This window comes from Scardinius erythrophthalmus (genome assembly GCF_964197995.2).
Source record: "Scardinius erythrophthalmus genome assembly, chromosome: 24".
Classification (NCBI taxonomy): domain Eukaryota; kingdom Metazoa; phylum Chordata; class Actinopteri; order Cypriniformes; family Leuciscidae; genus Scardinius; species Scardinius erythrophthalmus.
Genome location: NC_138244.1, coordinates 25409341 through 25433962, shown reverse-complemented (window position 1 = coordinate 25433962; position 24622 = coordinate 25409341). Strand labels below are relative to the sequence as shown.

At 45.1% G+C, this 24622-nt stretch overlaps 1 protein-coding gene across 2 annotated transcripts in view; it reads right to left on the bottom strand.

The window, feature by feature from the left end:
- Positions 1-630: 630 nt before the first annotated feature.
- The window catches only part of gas2a (growth arrest-specific 2a), a 64473-nt gene continuing 40481 nt past the window's right edge, over positions 631-24622 (bottom strand). For both annotated transcript variants that reach the window (XM_081356114.1, XM_081356115.1), the window contains exon 8: positions 631-856. In XM_081356114.1, the coding sequence (XP_081212240.1) occupies positions 647-856 (210 nt within the window). In that variant the 3' untranslated portion in view covers positions 631-646. The remainder of the gene's footprint in view (positions 857-24622) is intronic.

The following is a 24622-nucleotide window of genomic DNA, read 5'->3' as shown; positions in this document are numbered from 1 at the left end:
GCACTGTTGTGAAGTTTCCAGTCTGGCTATTCTTCATTGACTTTGCACAGAACTGTCGCTCACTGGATGGTCTCAGGAGATCAGTAGTTTCAAAAACCACCATTGCAAGGTCACACTCATCTCCATCACATTTCTTTCTACTCTGATGTTTGGCAAGAACAATGATTGGCTGATTAGATTCCATTCTCCAAAAGAGCAGGGCCATCACAGTCAAACACAATAAATGCCAGAAAATATATATCATGGCATCAAAAGATAATAATAATACCCCCATAAAAAGTCATTAATATTGTTAGCAAATGAAGCACTAAAAGGAATAACCACCAGTGTAGAAATGAATGTTTGGATTCATCCAGCGATTTCATTAGTCAGGATTGAATTTACAGTATAAGGTTATTACACAAAAGAAAATGGTATACAAATAAAACAACCTTGATTCTGTATTCCAGTTGCCTCAGTATTTTAGTTGTACATTGTCAAACTAGCTGATCTACACTGTAATTTTTTTTGTGTTAAAACAGTTTTTCTCCTTTAAACACAAGTTAAACACAAGTTCACATGTCCTTGTGGCATCTACAACGGCTAGCCAGTGAGCTGTGCTTCAAAGTTACATTACAAGTCATTGTTTCGTTTGTACATTTCTTCTTTACTTCTTGCTTTTGTAGTGGGCCGCCACTACCAGGTAGCTGTCAGGCGCAAGGTCTTTGATGTTTGGAGATTTTCCAGAGATGGGCGAGATCTTGCCTTCCACACGAGAGATCTGGAGCATGCGGCACGGGTCGTGCTTTAGCAGGTAGCTCTCAAACGTCTCCCAGCCTCCACCAACACGCACCATCACATGTTTATTATGCAGCATCTGAGGAGACAGAGAAAAAGAGTTAAGAGATACACATCTCTAGGTTGGTTGGCTGGTTGAGTTTACATCCCAACATACACTGCACTCTATGCAAGTACGTGAAAGTAGACTCTTGGCTAAAAGCTTTTTTTGAGTGTCATACGTTGGTACTGATTGGATAAGCACTTTTGTGCAAGATGATTCGTATTCATCAGGAGGTGAGATGCATGTAGATGCAACTCTTCTAAGTGTAAAAATGTCTTGTTCAGGTCATGTTACTTCTCCCAAATGGATAATCAACATTAATGGATAATACATATGGATTGAGCTGCCACAAAACTCTGTCAGAACACAATTCATGATGCAACACAAGTACACAACTTGAAAAGCCCCTATAGAGGACTCCTGCATTCAGGAGTCTGAAGACAACCAGACAATCGTTTATAGCTAGCTAAGTGTATAAGAAAACATGTTTTACTTCCAATAAACTCTATGACTCCCTTGAGAACTGAGGGTTGTCACTGCCACAGGAACGCAAGACTTCATGTTAATTTAGTTGAATGGGACTCCACACTTACATTACATTGGCTACACATTTGAATCTTGGTTAATGTGCAATTTTATGTCACATATAGCTTTCTTGTTAGCATGTTCAACTCCCATGACATTTATTGAGCTCAAACTAGGATATGTGGAACTGATTACAGTGGTATTGTGAGCCGGATGGAGAGTGTGATGAAGGCCAGTTGGTACGAGATAGCTGTGCAGGTAAACCTTACTTTCCTGGTGTCAAGAGGCATGCTAGCAACTGACACTAGAGACTGCGGCCTTAAGCGTCCTTGTTAGAACACCCAACTCCCATCATCAGTTCGAGCCCTGCTCAAAGTGGGACATACTGAACGATTACACTGGTGCTGTGACACATTAGCGACTTATGCTAGGGGCTCCACTCTTCAGTGTCCACGTTAGGGCATCCAACTCCCGTGCTGATTATTGATGGTTTAAGCTCTGCTTTAAGCGGGCAATGTGGAACCATTTAAGTTGGTGCCGTGACCCAGATGGACCCAATGCTCTGGCCAAGCATACGGAAAAGTTTTGGGCCTAATCATTCATGAAAGCTCATTTGTAGAATAAAGTACCTGCCATTAAACTCCTTTAACACCTCCAGTGGCGTAATCACACCCTTGTATTGGCTATCTGTCACCTGCGGTTCCCACTGTGAAACTCCCTCTAGGCAAAGAGACGTGTGAGACTGAGATTATGGTGAAGTAACAGAGAGGCTGCAGTAAATTATTTTTTTCAGCTGTCTACATTCTCCAGAGGTCTAAATGTAGGAGTCCACTGCCTTGTCACAACATCTGTTATTATCTCAGATTATCAGATCAAGACAGTTCCTAAACAGAAAGAATTATTATTAGGGTCAATGACATGACGTGCATATTTTTGTGTCCAAGTGCATTATTTAATTCTAAAATAATTAGATAAATGCATGACATATACTGTATCACTTTATTCTATAAAACCTATTAGTTTGAATTCATTTTACATTTAAATAATAAATATAATTTTATGTTTTATCTTAAAGGTGCCATGTGTAAAAATTGAGGTAAAAATATCCAAAAAATGAGCTACACGCATCAAAAGAATAAGAAATAAGGGCGATTATGTCATTAAAAAAATGTCAAGTTATAGTGCTGCAGAGATATCAACCTGAATTAGCATACTAAATTACTAGCCATGGCCCGACAGGTGTCATAATACCAGTTTCGGCCATGGGAGGCGGTATGCGGGCAACATAACCACCAGCCAAACTGCAGTACACGAATAACTCGCACGGCTTGTGGGCGTACTTGAACCTGATGTCAATTGTGTGGAAAGTACAGCTCACTACTACATTTCAGTTCAGGGAAGAGAGCGGAAGAATGGCTAAAGCCCTTGGCAAGAGACCCCTACCACCACCACAACCACCCGCTGCAGGGAAAACACTTTTGGAATCGCAAACTACGTGACCTATATTATGTTTATTAAATGGCTTTCCTGAGGTAAATCTGACATAATTGTTCTCCAGCTATGTTATTGACCTCTTCACGCTGATAAAAAACACTGATTGGTCGATATTATGTATGAGGAATACATTTTGGTAAGTTGTAGCCTACTGTATCTTTCAACAGTGTTTGTGTTTTTTTTACTATTAGCTAGTAGAGATGATCGGTTCACGTGCGCTAGGGATCTGTCGTGTAACATTTACAAGCGCCAAAACGGTATTTATTGTTTGAATTGCGTAATAAAATTGACAGAATCTGAGAGCTGAGATTTTTTTATATCATAACTAACCTGCTCTGTCTAGTCTGTCGGTCTCCGTGTCCTCTTTGCTTCGTGATTTTTCTGTGCGTGAGAAAATTGATGTGTGGCGTGAGAGCATGTGAAAAGTGTAAATTGCGTGTGTCTCACGAATATGAACATATTCACTGGTAAAGGTGAAGGGGAGTAGCTTGAAGATGTCATATTTCAAAATCACTTGACATCAACCAACGTTCCTCTGGAGTCAAACCGTCCTCTATTAGGAGTTGGCTCGGCTTCGGCTATGGCTCTAGGGTCTTTGTGAAGGTAGGGGCGGAGCATAGAGACTATGCCATTTCTCGGTTGTTACTCTAGAGTAGACCAACTCACTTTCTGGAGGTATACTGCCCCCATCTGGTATGGAATGTGGAGTATGAATTGATATTTTGGTGGACATTATACAAGGCACCTTTAAACCCCCAAAACTGTCCAATCAAATTAACAGACTAAAAAAACGATCTTCTTAATAATAAATTACTACATTTATTATATAAAACATTTGCAAAATTGTAACTTAATTAACATTATAAGTGGTTAATAAGGAACATAAAAAAAAAAATCCATGTCATGGCTACTTTTTAATTCTTAATATGAGCCTGAAATTTCTGTGTGAGATTATTTGTTTTAGTGCATGTGCAACTTTTGTTTCTCAGTTACTCAAATCTTTGGTTTGAATTTACTTTTACAACATTTTTAAAGCACAGCATCTTCTAGTATCACAATCTTCTATTTCACCAACCGATAACAATAAATCTGATCCTGATTTTCTCAAAATCGCTTCAAGCTCCAAAAAAATGCCATTTATACACTTCAAACCCCCATCACATAACCGTTAGTCACAGTCCCAATAAAAAGTAGCAATTCTGCTGTGATTCATCCCTCTATTACAGCCTCCGTCCCAGCGGCCTTGAACACACAAGCTGCTAAAGAATCTTTCATAAAGGGTGAGAAATGACAAAATGTCACTCTGATAATGCACTGTAACCCTCCCCTGTGGGATAAAGAGCTGAACCAGCCGTAGCCTGCAGACACACGCTCAAAACAGTTATGTGAGGACAGGAGAATTATCTGAACACTAAACAATAAACAACAGCAGAAAAATCTCACACTGTGAGCTGCAGCTCATATTAACCCTGCAGGGAAATTATATTAAAGATTCATAAGGCTCTTAGCTGGCTGATGGAGGAACATTCACAGGTCAGCCCCTCCAGATGGGCGTTTGTGTGGGCCTCAGGCACTGGAGCCACAAATATATTACCAATCAGACTCTACAAGTCACCACATGACTTCTACACACACACACACACACACACACACACACACACACACACACACACACACACACACACACACACACACACACACACACATTTTTGTTATATACAGCAGTTCAGGTCTGTGATGTTGAAGGTTATCCCCCCAAAAAGTCCCTCAATAAGGAACATACACAGTCAATTTCTCTCAGGAGCACCAAAGTTCAACAGGCTAAAAGAAAAACACACTGAAGCAAATGGTGTATTTAAATGACAACTAAATGAAAACGCAGCTTTCTAATAACTCTATCCTAAACCATCTGGGGAATCTGAGGGGTATTTCAACAAGAAAGGTCTTTCTCAAAGACAAACACAAAAGGAATGTGTCCTTGAGACATATTCACAGGATTCTCTCATTTCACTGCAAAACGAACAAGAAAGCAGAATATTTGTATGGTTTTTTTTTTTTTTTTTAGCCTTGGCCCTGGTTGCTGGGCAACACATTTCAAGGCAGTCTCTCTGGAAAATAAAAGAAAATGATATTATATATATATATATATATATATATATATATATATATATATATATATATATATATATATATATATATATATATATATATATATATATATATATATATATATATATTTAAACACACATTTCAAGGCAGTCTCTCTGGAAAATAAAAGAAAATATTATATATATATATATATATATATATATATATATATATATATATATATATATATATTTAAACATGTTGTAACCAATTGAAAATGCTCTTCTCTAGAGTTATCTTACAAAAGTGAACAAACTTGACTTTTAATTTAAACATTATTTATTATTATTGCCTAGAAATGCATAAACAGCAGAAGTGTGACTGTGTTTGGTCTTTTGAATATCAGTGTCTCTTGAATTTTCATGCATAAAGCAGCCAAGAATTCACAAAACATGAATTACTTGAATTACGGTTGGCACAAACTGTATTTATTTTTATTTAAGAGGGCTCTCAATGTATCAAGCAGCACAGTCTTTGTTCTGGGTCCACAAGGAATGAAATTGCTGGTGCAGTTGTTAGTTTCTCTCTATAGGGGGCGGCAGTGATGCAGCCTGATTCATTTCTCGGGGACAGAGAAATTAAAATCAGCTCTGACTAATGTGATTCTCCACAGGCAACTGAATTAATATCAATTTCAGTGGTTTAGCTTGATGAATCGCTGCAGTCAGTGTTTTAAATGAAATCTGAGCACTCGCATCTAAACCTTAAAATGAGGAATCACATTAGTTGTGTAGTAATGAGATCTAGACAGCTAGAGGAAAGTTCAAATCAAATCACTTGCGTTCATGGACAGAGAGAAGGAGAGCAAGAGAGAGCATATTTAATTTGTCTACTATGAATGTCCAACAGTGCATTTCTTAAATAAAGAAGGTAATTGTGACTCTCTCACAATTCTGACTTTTTTCTCTCAGAATTGCGTGATATAAACTCACACTGGCATGTCATAAAGTCAGAATTGCGAGATGTAAACTTGTTAGATTCTAAGTCGCAATTATCTTGCACATTTTTTTTTTTTTTTATTCCCTGGCGGAAACAAACTTCCATACAAATTTAATTTCAATATAATCTAAAATCAAACATTTTTGGAATAAAATGTCAAATTCCGAATATCTGAAGACAATAAATATTTAGATGTTTATACATTTATTTTCTAAAAACTGTAATAAAATGTGAAAATTCATCAACAAATTTCCGATTGAAAGTCTGGATCTGGGAAAAGGGTAAAACAATACAACCAAAATAAATACTCATGAAAATTTTTAAATCTTATTCGATTTTTTGAACAATTCGATTTGTACGATCTAAAGACCTGTTCACACCAATATGAATGTTTGGTACTAAAATTTGTTAAACACTTTCAATTTGAAATGGCTGGCTATTAATGCATCTGTTCGGACCAAAACGAACATTCACATGCCATCAATGCGAAGAAATAAGAAATAGAACTTTTGTTTCTGTACTCTTGTATTTGATTTTGTTTGGTAAACACCATAGCGAATGGCTGAATAGCTAGAATTTAAAACTGTTTGACTTCCTTTCTTATCCGTGAAAAGCAGGTGTCAGAAAACTGAAAGGTGCGCAGTGCTGCCCTAATTGTGTACCGCTGTATTTCTGCTTTTCCATAAGCACCACCTACTGTCAGAGAGTGAATATCAAGCATATAGAATCAGTTCTGGCAGTCTTGCTAGTCAATTCCAGAACTCGATTAAAAAAAATCCTCCACTGCAATTTACCCGTGTCGAGTAACCAGCAAAATACCGGAAGTGGCACATTCTACAGACGAGAATCTATGAAACATTATTTGACCGTTTTCTAAGGCTGCACAATGTATTAAAACCATTTAAATACTATATCATAGAGCTATTGTGAATTCACAATAAATATATGCTCTGCGGGTTTAATATATGAGCTTTGATTTATTATGCGTGTAGTTACATGTATCTCAGAGCAGCTCCGTTCACAGTAAATTCTGCTCCACATGCTATGTTATCATCATCATCACATGCGTGGAGCGCAACTCAAACTCCATCTCTGCATATGCTGAGAGTTTGGGTTGCTTATAACGTTCATCTGGGAACACAATGTGTGCCATTTCATCAGATTTGTAAGGTAAATCATGTATAAACCTACACCAACATAAGAGAATACATCAATATGTTTCTAAATATGCGACCTGTTCATCACAATTTCAAAATAAAAGTTTAAAAGGCCCAATGAAGTGCTTTGAAACACGCAGCATTATTCGATGTGTTGACGTAATTTACAGTGAAACAGGAATACAGTGCGAGACATATCGAACAGCTCCTCCCATTTTTTTAAATAGCCAATATCATTTTGTTTATATCACAGCTTGGCCAGTGCCATTGAGCTCGGTAAAGCTGCAGTTTCCTCCTAATCTCTAACCGTTTCTCCTCCTAATGTCCTCCGTATCGTTTTAAAATACAGCATTCTCTGCAGAATTCAAATTGGTTTGTATGTTTTGTGGTCTGCGCTGACTCGCATATGATCCGCTCTGTGTGTCTCTGGACCGGAACAGACAGAGTAATGTGAACCCAGACTTCATTCGCCCCAATATAAAGAATGTTTACACTGTCTGAATTGTTCCCTATCCCGCTATATAGGGCATTATGTGCCATTCACCATGTAGAAAATAGAAAATGTGTGAAAAAGTGACTGATTTGCAGCTTCAGTGTCTATTTATAATGCAGGGGGCGGGACGCTTTACATTCTGGAGAGCATTTGATTGGACAGAAAATTTTATGAAAAGCTGAAGTGCAGAGCATCAAAATCATTGATCCATATTGGCGGAAGTGAGATATGGTCACTGCATCAGCAACTACGCAGATACTGCCTTTAAATAAAGCAATATCAGTCTCTTAACTCACTGATCTAATCCAGTGTTTAACCCTTGTATGGTGTTCGGGTCTGTTGGACCCGTTTTCATTTTTTATCAAAAGAAAAATACAGTTAATTATTTTTTCAAACTGAGACTCATTGGCCTTGGCTCATTTTCTGTGAGGAATATATATCAGAACACATTTTCAATGAAAACACACTGTACACCCCCCCTACACATTTATATTACACACAGGATGTTCGGGTCCACTGGACCCGGGGCTAATAAAAGTGTGGAAATTGTAGGTCCTGTGTACCTTTATTCTGTCCTCCTCCTGTCAGGGCCTGCTGTTATTGTGTGTATGTTCTTGTATATGGTTTATAAGGGCACAAATGTGTATAATGACATGTGTATTACAACGTAAACATGGTTTATGACGACATCTGTGTCCTCATACTAAAACATACTAAATGGTGTTTTTTGAAATTCAAAAAATGCCAAAAGTTTTCTGTGATTGGTAGGTTTAGTGGTAGGGTTAGTGTAGGGGGATAGATTATACAGTTTGTACATTAGAAAAACCATTATGCCTGGAGAGTGACCGTACACCACATATCCAAGTGAGTGTGTGTGTGTGTGTGTGTGTGTGTGTGTGTGTGTGTGTGTGTGTGTGGGTGTGTGTGTGTTTTGTGTGTGTCTGTGTGTGTGTGTTGTGGGTGTGTGTGTTGTGTGTGTCTGTGCGTGTGTTGTGGGTGTGTGTATGTGTGTGCATGAGTGTGTGTGTGCGTGCGTGTGAGAGAGAGATTGTGTGTAAGTGTGAAAGAGTGCAAGAGTGAGTTTTGTGTTTCTACTCCTGCCATTCTCACACGAGGTTGCAATTCTTAAATGTGATCTAACAAAGGTAAAGAGAAAATATTAACCATATATGCTGTTTATATTGCTTGTAATTGGGATGAAGTAAACATATGTTGAGTATTTTAACATAATATTTTTGATTGTGTTGAATTAAAAACCCAAAAATGCAGCGGGTCCACCAGACCCACGAACACTGGCTGAGTAACAAAAATATGAACACCACACAAGGGTTAATAGGGGTGTAACGATTCATCAACTACATCGATGTATCGATTTACAGGGCTCCAGACTAACTTTTTTTACTAGGAGCGCTGTAGCCCCTGACTGAAAATTTTAGGAGCGCAAGCAGAAAATTTAGGGGCACACCTTAAATCAGCTTGCAATGCAATTATTCAAATTTCCCCCAAAATAACTGTAATACTGACAAATTATTTAATAATAAATAGACTTAACGTACAGATATTACAATGTGCAGTTTTATTTTAAGTTCACAGGCATCAGACTAACATCTGAGGGCAGCGGCACCGGAGCCACTGAGTTCTACAGAAAATATCTGATAGCACTGGGGCTGGCAATAAAGCACTAAGCTTAATTTAGGGTGTAGATGAAATTAACTTTAATTATTATCATTCATAATGTCTTAATTTTAATTAAAAAGCAAACCGAGTGAAAAAAATATATATTAGGGAGTGAAAATAGCCAATAAGCATCGTACTGTTTACAATGGTAATTTATTTATTTTATTATTTTTAAATAAGTGTTTAAATAAGAGTTTAAATAAGACAATTTTTGAAGGATGACCAAAATCACATTAAAAATAACATTTATATATGATAGTTTTGAAGTGCTGGAAAAAGATGAGTAACAGTTAGCACTTGTAAGCGTTTGACTATTTCTGTCACATTATGGTTACAGTTACTACATTAAATCCATGGTGAATGTCGCTGATTTGTGGACTGAAAGCCTTCTATAAGTGTTTCTCCTGGTTTGCACGTCAGCGCTGTTTGATCTGATATCTATGGTTTATAACAGAGAACTCTGCGCCGAATCGGAACGTTTCTCACTGGATCTCGCAGCGATTATGTTATTAATTCTGAGGCGAATTCAATGGATTTCTTCACTGGATCTCCTTGTAACAGTGTCGCGTGATCGAGATCGGCCCGCGACTGGCAAGTTCGGGGCGCTGCGCTGTCTATTATTGGTCCGAACTAATAAACGGTCCGTGAAGCATGAAGGAGTAGCGCATTTTCGTTCCGCTTTTATTTTGTTTGGATTCGCTGCTCGGCAACGTTGTGGTCGCGCCAGCGCGACCTAAATAAATATTTGGTCGCACCGGCAGGAAAAATGGTCGCAAAATGCGACCAATTGGTCGCAGTCTGGAGCCCTGGATTTATATTCCTATGATCCAACTACATCGATCTGTGCTCGGCAAGTTGGCCTTCCGGACGACATATATCCGATCTAATATCGTTTTAAAAGGCAATGAATCGGTTGTATCGATACTAGGAAGTAACGCATTGGATTTAGGCACGTCAGACTTTATATGGATGTTTTTTCTTAGCACTTTTAATGATAAAGGCGTTAAACGTTACTCGATTCAGTCTGCCTATCTGTGACGTCGTCGCCATGCGTGACGCGCCAGCAGCAGCGCAAAGACAACAAGCAGCGCAAAGTCTCTCACCTCAGAAAAACGGACTTTCCTGTCCTCTCAGCCGCTATACTGCAGTAGCGCGCACTCTTCAATTGCACGCCAAATGCGCCGGCGCGCGCTATATCACTTCACTAAAGCGCAAAAGAAATACGAGCATGCAACGTCGTAAATTAGTAAGCTAAGTTACTACTAGTGTATCACCATGGTAGCCTAATTGTTGTTGTTTCCATAACAAAATGCAACTTAGTGGTTATTTTGTATATTTTTATATGACTGTGGGGGCTCATACCAAGACTGTATTAACAAAAACTAGTTTGGGAATGCTATATAGCTTAACCTCGCAGTGCCTACTGTTTATCAGTATTTGTCATATTCTTACAATTTTTTTTGTATGTTAAGTAAAGGGGGACAGAACTTGTGTGTCAACAATTTTTGTGTAAACAAATGTGTTATAATAGGCCTATATAATTCCTAAAAAGGTGGGTCGCGGCTTGATGACCATGGGGAAATGTGGGTCCCATGACCAAACTATTCAAAACATCATTCAATGTTATGATAATCGTAATTAATCACAATTACAATATCAAGGGAATAATCGACAATTATGATTTTTGTCATAATCGTGCAGTCCTACTTTATTCAAATAAAATGTGAATGCATTTGACATTAATTGTTGTTTACTTGTTTGTTTATATCCATAATTAATTGATACCTGATTCCCTTACAATAATTTTTGGCTAAAAAGTCACTGAATCGATTTCAAGTCACTGAATCGTTTCGGATCGTATCGTTCTAAATGAACCAATATCATCCTTGAATCGTATCGACAACCACGAATCGCGATACGAATCGAATCGTTGTTAAAACGAATCGTTACACCCCTAGTGTTTAATTCCTTTTTTTTAAAGTGTTATGTAATTAATACACTCAAAACTGGCCATACTACCACTGTGAAACTACAGCAAAAGTTTCAGCAGCAATCAGTTATTGTGAAGGATCATTGTGAAGACACACAGGTTGATGAAGATGTGATAAGGCATCAGCCTTAACGTTCTTATCTCCAGGTCGATACGAGATGTTGAAATCGAACCTGGTGAAGAATAAAGCCCACCGGGCTTGACGTGGGTTCAATCTCTTAGCTTCCCGCAGATATTTGAGGTTTCGATGATTGGTGATTACCTCGAACTGGTGATATGCTCCCTCCAGCCAATGTTTCCATTCCTCCAGAGCTAGCTTGATGGCGAGCAGTTCTCGATTACCCATGTCGTAGTTCTGCTATGCCGGGGACAGCTTCTTGGAATAGAGGGCACATGGATGGAGTCTAGGAGGATCACCCTGCCGCTGAGATAGGACCGCTCCGACCCCAGTAGAGGAGGCGTCAACCTCGACGATGAACGGGAGATCTGTATCCGGGTGGACCAGGATCGGAGCGGCTTGGAAGGCTTCTTTGAGTTGTAGAAACGCCTCTGAGGCAGACGGAGTTAAGGACAGAGACTTGGGCCGGCCTTTGAGTGAAGAGGTCAGAGGTGAACTGAGTAGGCTACAGTTGTGAATAAACCGTCTGTAGAAGTTTGCGAATACTAGTGGGTTGAGGCCAGTTCCGAATGGTATCCACCTTCCACTGGTCCATCTGGATGCCACATTGATCTATGACAGTGGTTCTCAACCCTGCTCCTGGAGGACCCCCAACACTGCACGTTCCCTTTCAGTCGCTCACGTTCGACGTAACGTCGACGTGACGACGTAATTGGGATCACTTCAGGGAGCCCTATCAACTTTGAGTGTCTACAGAACGAGCCAATGAACGTTGGCGTGCGTGAATCGCGTCACGCGCCCCGCCCCGCCGCGCGGGTATAAACAGGAAGCGGGCGCACGCACACATTGTCTTTCACTTCGGAGCCGAGTTTCTATGAGACTTTTTGTCTATCAGAATCAGCCTTTGAAGACTTCAAAAAGAGGATCATCTCTCTGTTCCTGTGTTGGTGTGACGGCGCGATCAGCGGTGGCCGCGAGCATTGCAGCTCTCAACTGCTGTTTCACAGCACTGTGTTTGTGTTTGTGTGTGTGTCGGTTCGGTGGGCGTTTCCTCTGTGTGTGCATTCACACTGCGGCTACCCCTGGGTGCCTCAACACAAAAGAGAGTTTTCTAAATCCTTTTTTATTTTTACTAAAAGAGCAACACAAGCGTGACCCTGCGTCTTTTTCAAGATGTCATTCCGCTTGTGCGTTTCTGGATGCCGTCGTTCCCTGGCGCCAGCAGATGGCCACAGCAGTTGCCTCTCGTGTTTGGGCATTCAACACGCTGAGGCAGCTTTTGTGGATAGTTCATGTTCCCATTGCGGGAATATGACTATCGCAGCGCTTAGATCGAGACTCGCTTACCTCAAGGGAGGTGCAGTCCCCTCGCCTATGCCCCGATCTAGTGTCTATTCTGCCCCGCAGAATAGACCTACTTCAGTGCATGACCAGGGTGATCTGAGGATTACCGTGAGGGCTTCCCCGTCGAGTCATCCTCCGCGGGCCCCTCACGCCTCACAAGCGCTGTCGCCATTGGGGCCCCTTAGTGAACGTCTTGGTCCTTCTCCGGAACGGCCAACCGTTTCCTTTGGGGCTCCAGCTGACGATCAGATGTCGATCGCAGCATCGGAGGGGGAGCTGTCCTCTGGAAATGACGACTCGGCTGCGTTGCCCCCCTCGGGGTGTGTAGCGTTGTCCGAGCCAGATCCAGAATGGACTGCTATGCTTTCCCGGGCCGCCGAGAAGGTTGGGCTTGCGTGGAATCCTCCACCACGTCCCGAACCTTCTCGGTTGGACGATTGGTTTCTCGGGGCGGGCCGTGCTGGTTCTCAGTGCGCCGCCCCGGTACCTTTCTTTCCGGAAGTGCATGAGGAGCTTTCTAGGACGTGGAAGGCACCGTATAGTGCCCGAAGCCGTTCTAGTGGCTCCTCACCCCTCGCCACCCTCGACGGCGGGGCAGCTAAGGGGTATGTGGATATCCCCCCAGTGGAGCGGGCCGTCGCGATGCAGCTGTGTCCGGCGTCCGCTTCCTCTTGGCGGGGTAATCCACGCCTCCCGTCCAAGGCCTGTAAGTTTTCGTCCGGTCTAACGGCGAAGGCTTACAAGGCCTGTGGACAGGCTGCTTCCGCCCTCCATGCCATGGCGCTCTTGCAGGTCCACCAGGCCCAGGCGCTCATGGACATGAACGAGGGTGGTTCTGACCCAGAGCTCCTCCGGGAGCTCCGTGTGGCAACCGACCTCGCCCTCCGGGCGACGAAGGAAACCGCACGTTCAGTTGGTCAGGCGATGTCCACCTTGGTGGTCCAGGAGCGCCACCTTTGGCTCAACCTGGCGGATATGAGGGACACCGATAAATATCGGTTCCTGGATGCCCCTCTTTCCCAGGTTGGGTTGTTCGGCGACGCGGTCGAGAGCTTTGCCCAACAGTTCTCGGCCGCACAGAAGCAGACGGAGGCCATCCGGCACATCCTGCCCCGGCGGACCGCTGCTGCTCCCACCCGTCCGCCGGCCGCAGACCCTCCGTCTGCTCGTCGCCGAGGTCGGCCTTCTGCGGCGTCCTCCGCTCCCGCTAAGCCCCAGCAGCAGCAGCAACCATCCAGGCCTCAGCGCGGAGCAAGCCGTAGGAAGCCGACCCCGCCCGTCCAGGCCGCTGCCAAACCAGGAGGCAAGCGACGGTGCAAACGACCCTGAGACGGGCGGCCCGGAGGTGGATCAAGTTGCTCTTCAGGAGATGGCGAAGGCGCCACTCCTTCCCCCGGTGGAGGGCCGGGCGGAGAATCTTTTGTTTCCTTTTCTTTTTGTTCCGCCACTGACCCACGGGTCAGTGGTACCCACATTTTCAAAAAAAGAGCAATTTCTGAAACCTCTGGGCCCCAAGAGGGCGCGCTTGGCAGTCGACGACGCCGCCATGCCTTGTCACTCCCCAGCCCCTCTTTCATCGCCAGCAGGCAGCAGTGGCTGTGTCCTGGACGCACTGACGCCTCCGCACACCCGCTCTGCCCCTCGACGGAAGCAGGTATGTGTTGCACCACACACTCAGACCCCACTTCGGGCCGCTGTGCCGTCCGAGTCGGGTCCCTGCATTCCGCCACGCTGCCCCACCCCGGGTACGTCTGTGGTGCCGTTAGTCCCGCTTGCTCGGTCTCTGGGAGCCTGGTTAACGCTTCCCAGCCCGTCTCGCTGGCTCATCCGTACCGTCAGACTCGGCTATGCGATTCAGTTCGCCCGGCGCCCCCCTGCTTTCAGGGGCATTCTGTTCACCCGTGTTCTGGCGGACAATGCCCCGGTGCTCAGGGCGGAGATTGCAGTCCTACTGGCGAAGGACGCGATCGAGCCGGTCCCTCCAGCCGATATGAAGACCGGCTTCTACAGCCCGTACTTCATTGTACCCAAGAAAGGTGGTGGGTTACGACCAATCTTGGACCTGCGCGTCCTGAACCGGTCCCTTCACAGGCTACCGTTCAAGATGCTTACGCAGAAACGCATTTTCAAATGCATCCGTCCCCAAGATTGGTTTGCAGCGATCGACCTGAAGGACGCGTACTTTCATGTCTCGATTCTCCCTCGACACAGACCGTTTCTCCGCTTTGCGTTCGAGGGACGGGCATATCAGTACAAGGTCTTACCCTTCGGGCTGGCCCTGTCGCCCCGCGTCTTCACGAAAGTCGCGGAGGCGGCCATTGCTCCCATGTGCGAGCGTGGTGTTCGCATCCTCAACTACCTCGACGACTGGCTTATTCTGGCCCAGTCGAGAGAGCAGTTGTGCGAACACAGGGACATGGTGCTCAGTCACCTCAGCCACCTAGGGCTTCGGGTCAACTGGGAAAAGAGCAAACTCACCCCCGGGCAGAGGATCTCTTTTCTCGGTATGGAGTTGGACTCGATCAGCATCACAGCGCGCCTCACCGAGGCCCGTGTCCAGTCAGTGTTGAACTGTGTGAGCACGCTCAGACGCAGAACAGCGGCACCACTGAAACTGTTTCAGAGGCTCCTGGGGCATATGGCATCTGCAGCCGCGGTTACGCCGCTCGGATTGCTTCATATGAGGCCGCTCCAACACTGGCTCCACGATCGAGTCCCGAGATGGGTGTGGCAGAGCGGCTCGTGCCGGGTCCAAGTGACCCCGCACTGTCGCCAAACTCTCAGCTTGTGGTCGGACCCTTCGTTCCTGCGGGCAGGTGTTCCCCTGGAACAAGTGTCCAGGCACTCTGTGGTCTCCACGGATGCCTCTACCACCGGCTGGGGGGCCACGTACAACGGGCATGCAGCTTCAGGCCTGTGGACGGGGCCTCAACTGCATTGGCACATCAACTGCCTCGAGTTGTTAGCAGTACGTCTTGCACTGAGCCGTTTCAAAACGCTGCTTCTAGGCAAGCACGTACTGGTCCGTACGGACAGCACTGCGACCGTTGCGTACATCTACCGCCAAGGTGGTCTACGTTCCCGCCGCATGTCACAACTCGCCCGCCATCTCCTCCTCTGGAGTCAGAAGCATCTGAGGTCGCTTCGTGCCGTTTACATTCCGGGCCTGCTCAACCGTGCAGCCGACGAGCTCTCACGGCAGCAGGTGCTACCGGGAGAATTGCGACTCCATCCCCAGGTGGTCCAGCTGATTTTCGGGCGCTTCGGGACCGCACAGGTAGATCTGTTTGCCGCCCCGGACACGTCTCATTGCCAGTTGTTCTATTCTCTGACCGAGGGGACCCTCGGCACGGATGCTCTGGCACACAGCTGGCCCCGGGGCCTACGCAAGTATGCGTTTCCCCCAGTGAGCCTTCTTGCACAGACCTTGTGCAAAGTCAGGGAGGACGAGGAGCAGGTCTTGTTAGTTGCGCCGTATTGGCCCAACCGGACCTGGTTCCCGGAACTAGTGCTCCTCGCGACAGCCCCTCCCTGGCCCATTCCTCTGAGAGAAGACCTGCTCTCTCAGAGATGGGGCACCTTATGGCACCCGCGTCCAGACCTCTGGAAACTCCATGTCTGGTCCCTGGACGGGACGCGGAGGTTCTAGGTGACCTACCCCCTGCGGTAGTTGACACCATCACTTCCGCTAGAGCCCCCTCTACGAGGCGCCTCTATGCGTTGAAGTGGAACCTGTTCGTTGACTGGTGCTCCTCTCACGAGGAGAACCCCCGATCTTGCTCGATCAGAGCCGTGCTTTCCTTCCTGCAAGAAGGGTTGGAGCGAAGGCTGTCTCCCTCCACCCTTAAAGTGTATGTTGCCGCTATTGCTGCACATCACGATGCTGTTGATGGTAAGTCTTTAGGAAAGCATGACCTGATCGTCAGGTTCCTGAGGGGAGCGAGGAGACTGAATCCTCCTCGCCCACTCTCTATACCCTCTTGGGACTTGTCTCTGGTCCTTTCGGCACTTCAGAGACCACCCTTTGAGCCTCTGCAATCAGCTGAGTTAAAAATTCTGTCCTGTAAGACAGTACTCCTGGTTGCATTGGCCTCTATCAAGAGGGTAGGGGACCTGCATGCATTTTCGGTCGACGAATCGTGCCTAGAATTCGGCCCGGATAACTCTCACGTCATCCTGAGACCCCGGCCCGGATACGTGCCCAAGGTTCCTACCACTCCCTTCCGGGACCAGGTAGTGAACCTGCAAGCGCTGCCTTCGGAGGAGGCAGACCCAGCCCTGGCTTTTCTCTGTCCCCGTCGCGCTCTGCATCTGTACGTGGACAGAACGCAAAGCCTCAGGACCTCAGATCAGCTCTTCGTCTGTTACGGAGGCCAGCAGAAAGGGAAGGCTGTCTCCAAGCAGAGGATGGCCCACTGGATAGTGGATGCCATCGCCTTGGCTTACGAAGCCCAAGGCGTGCCCTGCCCGCCTGGGTTGAAAGCCCACTCCACTAGGAGTGTCGCTTCTTCCTGGGCGCTGGCTCACGGCGCCTCGCTGACAGACATCTGTAGAGCTGCGGGCTGGGCGACACCTAACACGTTCGCTAGGTTTTATAGCTTACGTGTTGAGCCGGTTTCTTCCTGTGTGCTCGCTTCTACTAGCCGGTAACACCGAAGTTCCCGCTCTAGTGTCGGCTTGCTGCGCCACTCCCTTCCTAGGAACGGATACGTGCGCTTTTTACTCCAGTCGAGTTCCCCATTGGCGAACCCTGTGAGTTCCTCCGCACCCCTTCGGCAGTCGGACGTTGCGGAGCGTCCGACGCCAGGCCTAGTGCTCGTATGCTTGTGTAACTTGTGCTAGGCTGGGTTCCATATGTGGTGATCCCTGCGGCGATCCCATATGTGTATTCTTCCACGACCAGTTCCCTGCGGTGAGCCCGTGTCTTCCCTTGGCAGAGTCTGCTCTGCCGTCACTGTCCGGTGTGTCTCCCCCTTCGGGTGGAGCCACCCCAGTGACATTCCATATGTCGCACTGCCCCTTCGGCCAGTCCATATGTGTATTCTCCACATGTTACCTCCCTTCGGGCAGGATGTGGCTCCGCAGCGTTCTTTCCCCTGGAGAGGTACGCTTTCCCAGTGTTATCCAAGAGTTCCGCTGTGTGGGGTATAATGGAACAGCAGTTGAACTCCCTCTACGCAGATCTTCCGCCCCAGCAGTTGGGGGTCTGAGAGTCTTGCGTAGGGCGCTGGATGTGGCAGCAACCGTGGCGTTTTCCATGGGATCCCAATTACGTCGTCACGTCGACGTTACGTCGAACGTGAGCGACTGAAAGGGAACGTCTCGGTTACTGATGTAACCCTCGTTCCCTGAAGGAGGGAACGGGAGACGTAACGTCCCGTCGCCACCGTTGCTGACCATCGCTGCATGGCCGTCACAAATCTCGGCTCCTCAGCGAAAAACAATGTGTGCGTGCGCCCGCTTCCTGTTTATACCCGCGCGGCGGGGCGGGGCGCGTGACGCGATTCACGCACGCCAACGTTCATTGGCTCGTTCTGTAGACACTCGAAGTTGATAGGGCTCCCTGAAGTGATCCCAATTACGTCGTCACGTCGACGTTACGTCTCCCGTTCCCTCCTTCAGGGAACGAGGGTTACATCAGTAACCGAGACGTTTTCTTTGTCTCCCTAATCAAACACACCTGATTCAAATCATCAGCTCATTATCACATGGGTTAATGAGCGGATGAGTTGAATCAGGTGTGTTTGATTAGGGAGACAAAGAAAACGTGCAGTGTTGGGGGTCCTACAGGAGCAGGGTTGAGAACCACTGATCTATGACATATCCCAGGAAATGTACGGAGGTGGAATGGAACTCGCACTTTTCCAGCTTGAGGTAGAGATGGTGATGGCGGAGCTTTTCGAGGACCTGCGTAATGTGGAGGTGATGTTCGGCCAGGTTCCAGGAATAGATGAGGATGTCATTGATACAGACCATGACGAATCATTGGAGGAATTCCCGGAATACCTCATTCATATAGCCCTGGAAGACAGAAGGTGAGCTGGACAGGCAATACGGCATGACCCGATATTCATAGTGTCCTGACAGGGTAATGAAGGCTGTTTTCCACTCATCACCTCGGCGTATACGAATGAGGTTGTATGCGCTCTGCAGGTCCAGCTTGGAGAAGATGCAAGCTCCCCGTAGCTGTTCCAGAGCTGTCGGGACCAGAGGATGTGGATAGCTGTACTTGAGTGAAGGTGACTGTAGTCGATGCATAGCCTCAAGCCTCCGTCCTTCTTTGCCACGAAGAAGAAGCTCGAAGCGGCAGGGGATGTAGATGGTCTGATGAAGCATTGTTGAAGTGCCTTCTGAATATACTCCTCCATGGCCTTCTGCTCTGGGATGGACAGTGAATAAACTCTGCCCTCTGGAAGTTGGGTTGCTAATCGCTTACTGATGACATCCTGGAACACCCGGTATTCTGGAGGGATCGCCACCTTGTGATCCATCTCCGGGCTCTCAACGGAGGTAGAATTGAGGGAGAGTGATGGTGGTTCCGGGGTGGCGAGTGATGGAGAACGAGACTTGGAGAATTTATGGACAGTGGAGAGAAAGGATTGGAAGCAGGCACTACTCCACTGTAATACTTCCCTGGTGTTCCAGTTGATGTGAGGTTGGTGTTGTGACATCAACGAGTGTCCCAGGATGAGGTCTGTGGTGGATCCTTCCAGCACCATGAACGTGATCTCCTCGGTGTGCAGGCATCCTATGCAGAGTGTCAGTGTGGGAGAGAGATGCCAGATATGACCACGACCCAGCGGCTTCCCTTGGATGGTGTGAATCCTCAAATCCCGTGAACAGCGTTTTTTACGGATATTTAGTTTTTGGAGAAGTTGGGGAGAGGTGAAGTTCCCCGTGGAACCCGAGTCGTTGAGAGTTTGCGCTGAAACACAAATGCGGGGAGTTATGACATATACCGTAGTACGGGATAAAGAGTCTATTTGAGGTGGAAGTTGAATGGTACTCAACGATGGGCGTGGTGGTCGAACCGGGCAGGCGGTTATGATATGGCCCTCTCTCCCACAGTAGAGACACAGTTGATGGAGAATTCTCCTCTGACGCTCCGCATGAGTTAGATGGTAGGAATCAACCTGCATGGGTTCAGGTGCTGGAAGGGCGACAGATGGTGCAGAGGGCGGAGGATACACAGCGGGGTTCAGGAGAGAACAAGCGGTGAGACGTTAAGCTACTGGTTTTTTGAATGAAGTTCTTGAGACCCATCGCGTTGTCATAAACAACCATCAGTTAACAAAACTCGGGATTAAGCCCTTGTCAGAAAGTGGTGAGCAATGCAGTCTCATTCCAGCCACTCGTGGCAGCTAGAGTGTGGGATTGAAGAGCGTAGGTGCTTCCAGAATTATCTGCTTTGCGTAAATTGAACAGTTGATCATGAACAGAGAGTTCCGAAGTGGTTTGTCCAAACATTCCTTGAAGTGTCTTAAGAAATCTGAGAGTGAAGTAATGATTTGAGCATTGGATTGCCACATTGATTCAGCCCACTGCAGTGCACGTCCAGCCAGCAGCGAGATGACAAATGCGACTCTGGCGCGATCGGTGGTGAACTGGTGAGGCTGCATCACAAAATATAGGGAGCATTGCAAAAGGTGCTGAGTGCGGAAGTGATGAACGTGCGGCTTGAATCAGATCGTCGGGATGGTGGGTGGATTGACAGCTATTGAAGGATGGAGGGAAGGACGAACGCCGTGAACCAGGTCTGCAAACGGATCGGTGGGGCGATCCTCTGCATGTGGTCTGGTTTTCTGTCACGATACAGAGGGAAGCAGACAAGTAAGTGATACGTAAACAGTTTTATTGAGCAGTGGCACGGATCCGAACAGTGATGCAGACAGGTGTGCTTGTGGCAGAGAGACAGAATGGATGAAGGACTTAGCTGGATGATAATACGGGTCTGTGTCTTGTAGATGAACGGAGAGAGAGCAGCAGGCTATAGGTGGATGACAGGTAGCTGAAGATGGATGTCTGAAGACGGAGTTCGGGTAAGGAATCCTTGAAGCGGGTAAGTACAGGTAGGTATCAGGATAGAGTCTGTATGCGTTCGTAGGGACAAGACCAGACAAGGGAGTGAAGGAGAAGAGAGTCTATATAGTGATGATGATGTTGAGGTGCAGGGAATCAGAATTCTGGGGAGAGTGAACGAGTGGGCGGAGAGTGCTGATTTGGTGACTCTGTTACAACCGCGAATCCAAACTGTATGCTAATGGTCAATTATCTTTGACAGAAGTGGTCCTGACAGAATTGCATTTTCATTAAGCCTGTCTGCCTTTCTGCATTGGTCTGAACAGACAAATAGCAAGTGAAAATCAGACCTAATTTTCATGCTGAACATTTGTTTTGGTGTGAACACATTCATGTGTATGTTTTAGGGGTGGACCTTCATGGTGATTTTACTTACAAATGTAGGTATGAGTCAGATTGTCAAATTCATTCCAAATCACCAACTCACATTGTTTATGACCTTTTTATAACATAACAAAATCTGTAAAAAATATATATATTTTTGGTCCAGGTAATGTGCAGTGATTGGCTGAATTGTTTGATTTTTATCCTTATAGCCACCATATTGAGTTTTGTGATTTCTCAAATAATTTTCCTACCAGCAGTCAGTGTCCTCCACCTATTTTTCTCTGGTGAAGCTAGCTTACCTTATTCTGAGCAGCGCCATGACAGGTATGAATGTGAGGCTGTGAGGGATAGACTTCCGCTGTAAGAAGCATCTGCTGTAAGAAGCTGTATAAAGCTCCTAGATCACTTAGCCTAAAATTTTCCATAGCTCATATTGTCGGGAGTTTTTTGTCAAATGAAATTTCTTGGCAAGATATTTTTGTAGTGTTTCATCCACAGAACAATCCAAAAACACATTAAAAAGTAGCACAACCCACTGAAGAGATGAATGTCTATCCCTACATCCTTGCTTGCATTCCCATTAAAAATCAAAGATGGCGCTGCTGTGAAAAGGGTCTATGGGGACGCCAGCACAAAACACAACATATGCTGGTGAGCTATGTTTTAACCAGAGATGTCAGAATTATTTACATGGATTATTCAATCTATTCCTTTTTCCCTCTCAATTTATATCTAAACTTCAAAAAATCTCTTAAAAACACTGGCACCTGCATTTTATTAAAGTTTAAGCAGCCAACCAGGAGTTTCTAAGACCTGGCCACAATTCCAGTCTTCATGTCCTATTTATGAGTGAGAACACTCATTTAAACACAGCTTCTAATGAGCTATGACGGATGGGAGTGATGTAATCTTGCATATATCCTCTCATGAGAGCAGTTATCAGTGTATTACTGCACAGCTCGGAGTAATAACACACAACCTGAACACACAGATACACAATGAGGATAACTCAGATCAAAAGCATCTTTAAACCGTTTGTTGCCAAGTAACAGGTTCCCATGGTAACCAGGCCTGCCTCACTAATCACTATTTAGTGGAGTCTGTGCTGTTATGGGACACCCCACTGCTGTGTGTGTGTGTGTGTGTGTGAAATGTAAATAAAAATGTAATCTCTGTTCCAAAACCTAGTGAGCTGCCTTTCTAGAAATCATTTTAAGGCGTCAGCTGCTTCCTGACACACACACACACACACACAAAAAAAAGCAGCATAAGGGACCATTCACACAAAACACGTTTTTGTGGTTAAAATTGTGGAATGGAAAAAGACAAGGTCTTGAGATGTGTTTTTTAAAAGTTGAACGTCTCATTTTTTGAATGCTGCATTCTGCATAAGATGCTGGAAAAGACGCAAGACACAAGCACAACGGTCAAACACATCCATCTAAGCGCATGTTTTTTATTAAAATGGAGAAGTAGCACAGTGGAGTTATATGGCAGAATTGTATGTATCTCTGAAAACATTTGAAGCTTAGCAAAAAAAAGTGACCCAGGATGGTGAAAGACTATAAATATACTTAATGTAAAAAATCCCAAAAAATGTATTCCAAATATTATATATACGGTTCTTAGTAATTGGTATTTCCTTTAAAAGGACGTAGAAACACTTGTGTTATTACTGCTGTTTTCAAAAGCTTACAATGACTTTCGTTATTAATAGTATGTTACTATGATTTTCACTTTAGAATTAATTATACATTATGCATTATTCATATTTTCAGTCAGGAGTTGTGAAAATACAAACACATGATAGAAAAGCTTGCAATGTATTGAACTGTACAGGAAAAACAAAATAGTCAGAATGATTAAAGGTTCGGTTGGGTGGAGTTGGGGTTGGAGGAGGGAGTTTAAATGTGAGCAGCGATGCTATGGAGGAAATACTGAAGGAATGGGAGTTTATATGTGCCGCAGTGATAGATTTCGACCCTGGACTGGAACACGTCATGAACAGCTGGCTATCAGCTGATGCGAGCTTGGCTGACGTGGCCTGCCTGAACTAATGCGATGCTTGATAATTATGAGCCTGTTAGAGTATACAGCCCCATTTCCAGAAAAGTTGGGACATTTTGTAAAATGCAATAAAATCAAGAATCTGTGATTTGTTAATCCTCTTTAACATAATATTGTAAATATAATCAAAATTTGATTTTGATGGCTCCAACACACTCCACAAAAGTTGGGACAGAGGCATGTTTACCACTGTGTCACTTTCCTTTCCCAATTTTTCCTGATACAAGATCGCTGCTCAACAGTCTGTGGTCATCACTGTCTGATTCTCCTCTTCATGATGGGCCATCATACATTTCCAATAAGAGACAGATATGGACTAAGGATGAGGCACATCCCTTCTATGGTGCAGAGTGAAACCACTCTGTTTTAGCATGTGCAGAATGAGGCCTGACACTCTCTTGCTTCCCAGGAAAGATCTTGATGGCAGATTATGTCTCTGTGACTCTATACGTCTCCACATCAGTGGTGCCTTCACACATAAGCAAAGTCACCCATGATGAACCCCATACCAGGACAGATGTTTGCATTTACCCTCGGTCACTGATGGAAAGTCTGGATGGTCCGTTTCGTCTTTGGGACTGAGAACTTGATGTCTGTTTTTTTCCCCAAAAAAACAAGCAGAAATGTGGACTCTTCTGACACAGCACATATTTTCACTGTGTTTTGGATCATCTGAGATGAGCTCGGGCTCCCCGGTATCTCTGCATTGAACTGATGTCTGGCTTTCACCTTGTGTAAAATACATTCAAGTGGCATCTATTGATGCAGTGGCAGATTGTGTTCAGTGACAAAGGTTTTCCAAAGTAATCCCAAGGCCATGTGGCTGTATTTAACACAGTAGCATGACGGTGCCATCTGAGGGTCAAAGGTCATACATATTCAACAGAGGTTTCCTGCCTTGCCCTACATGCACTGAGATTTCTCTGGATTCCCTGTATCTTTTCACAACATTGTGTATGGTAGTTGGTGAAAGACCTACTGTAAATACTTTGCAATCATGCATTGAGAAATGTGTTTGTTTTTTTTTCTTTGACAATTCTCTCATGAAATTTGGCCCAAAGTTGTGAGCCATGACCCATCTTTGTTTGAAAAGACAGAGCCTTTGGTGGATGCTCATTTTATACCTAAACACGATACCCTCACCTATTACCAGTTCACCTGCTAATTGTGAACACTATTTCAAAACAGTTTAACTTGGATATTCTGCAATCTTTTCACTTTTATTTAGCCTCTGTGCCAATTTTTTTGGAGTGTGTTGCAGCCATCAAAATCAAAATTGGTTTATAATTTACAAAATAAAATAAATTTTGGCCAAATTACAGATTCTTCATATATTTTCGTGCAGTTCCGTAAATACTACGTTGTTGTCACGTAATGTGGTATAATAGTAAATTGCGTGCCGAGTAATAATACTAGGAGATAGATTTAAATAGCAAATACTCAG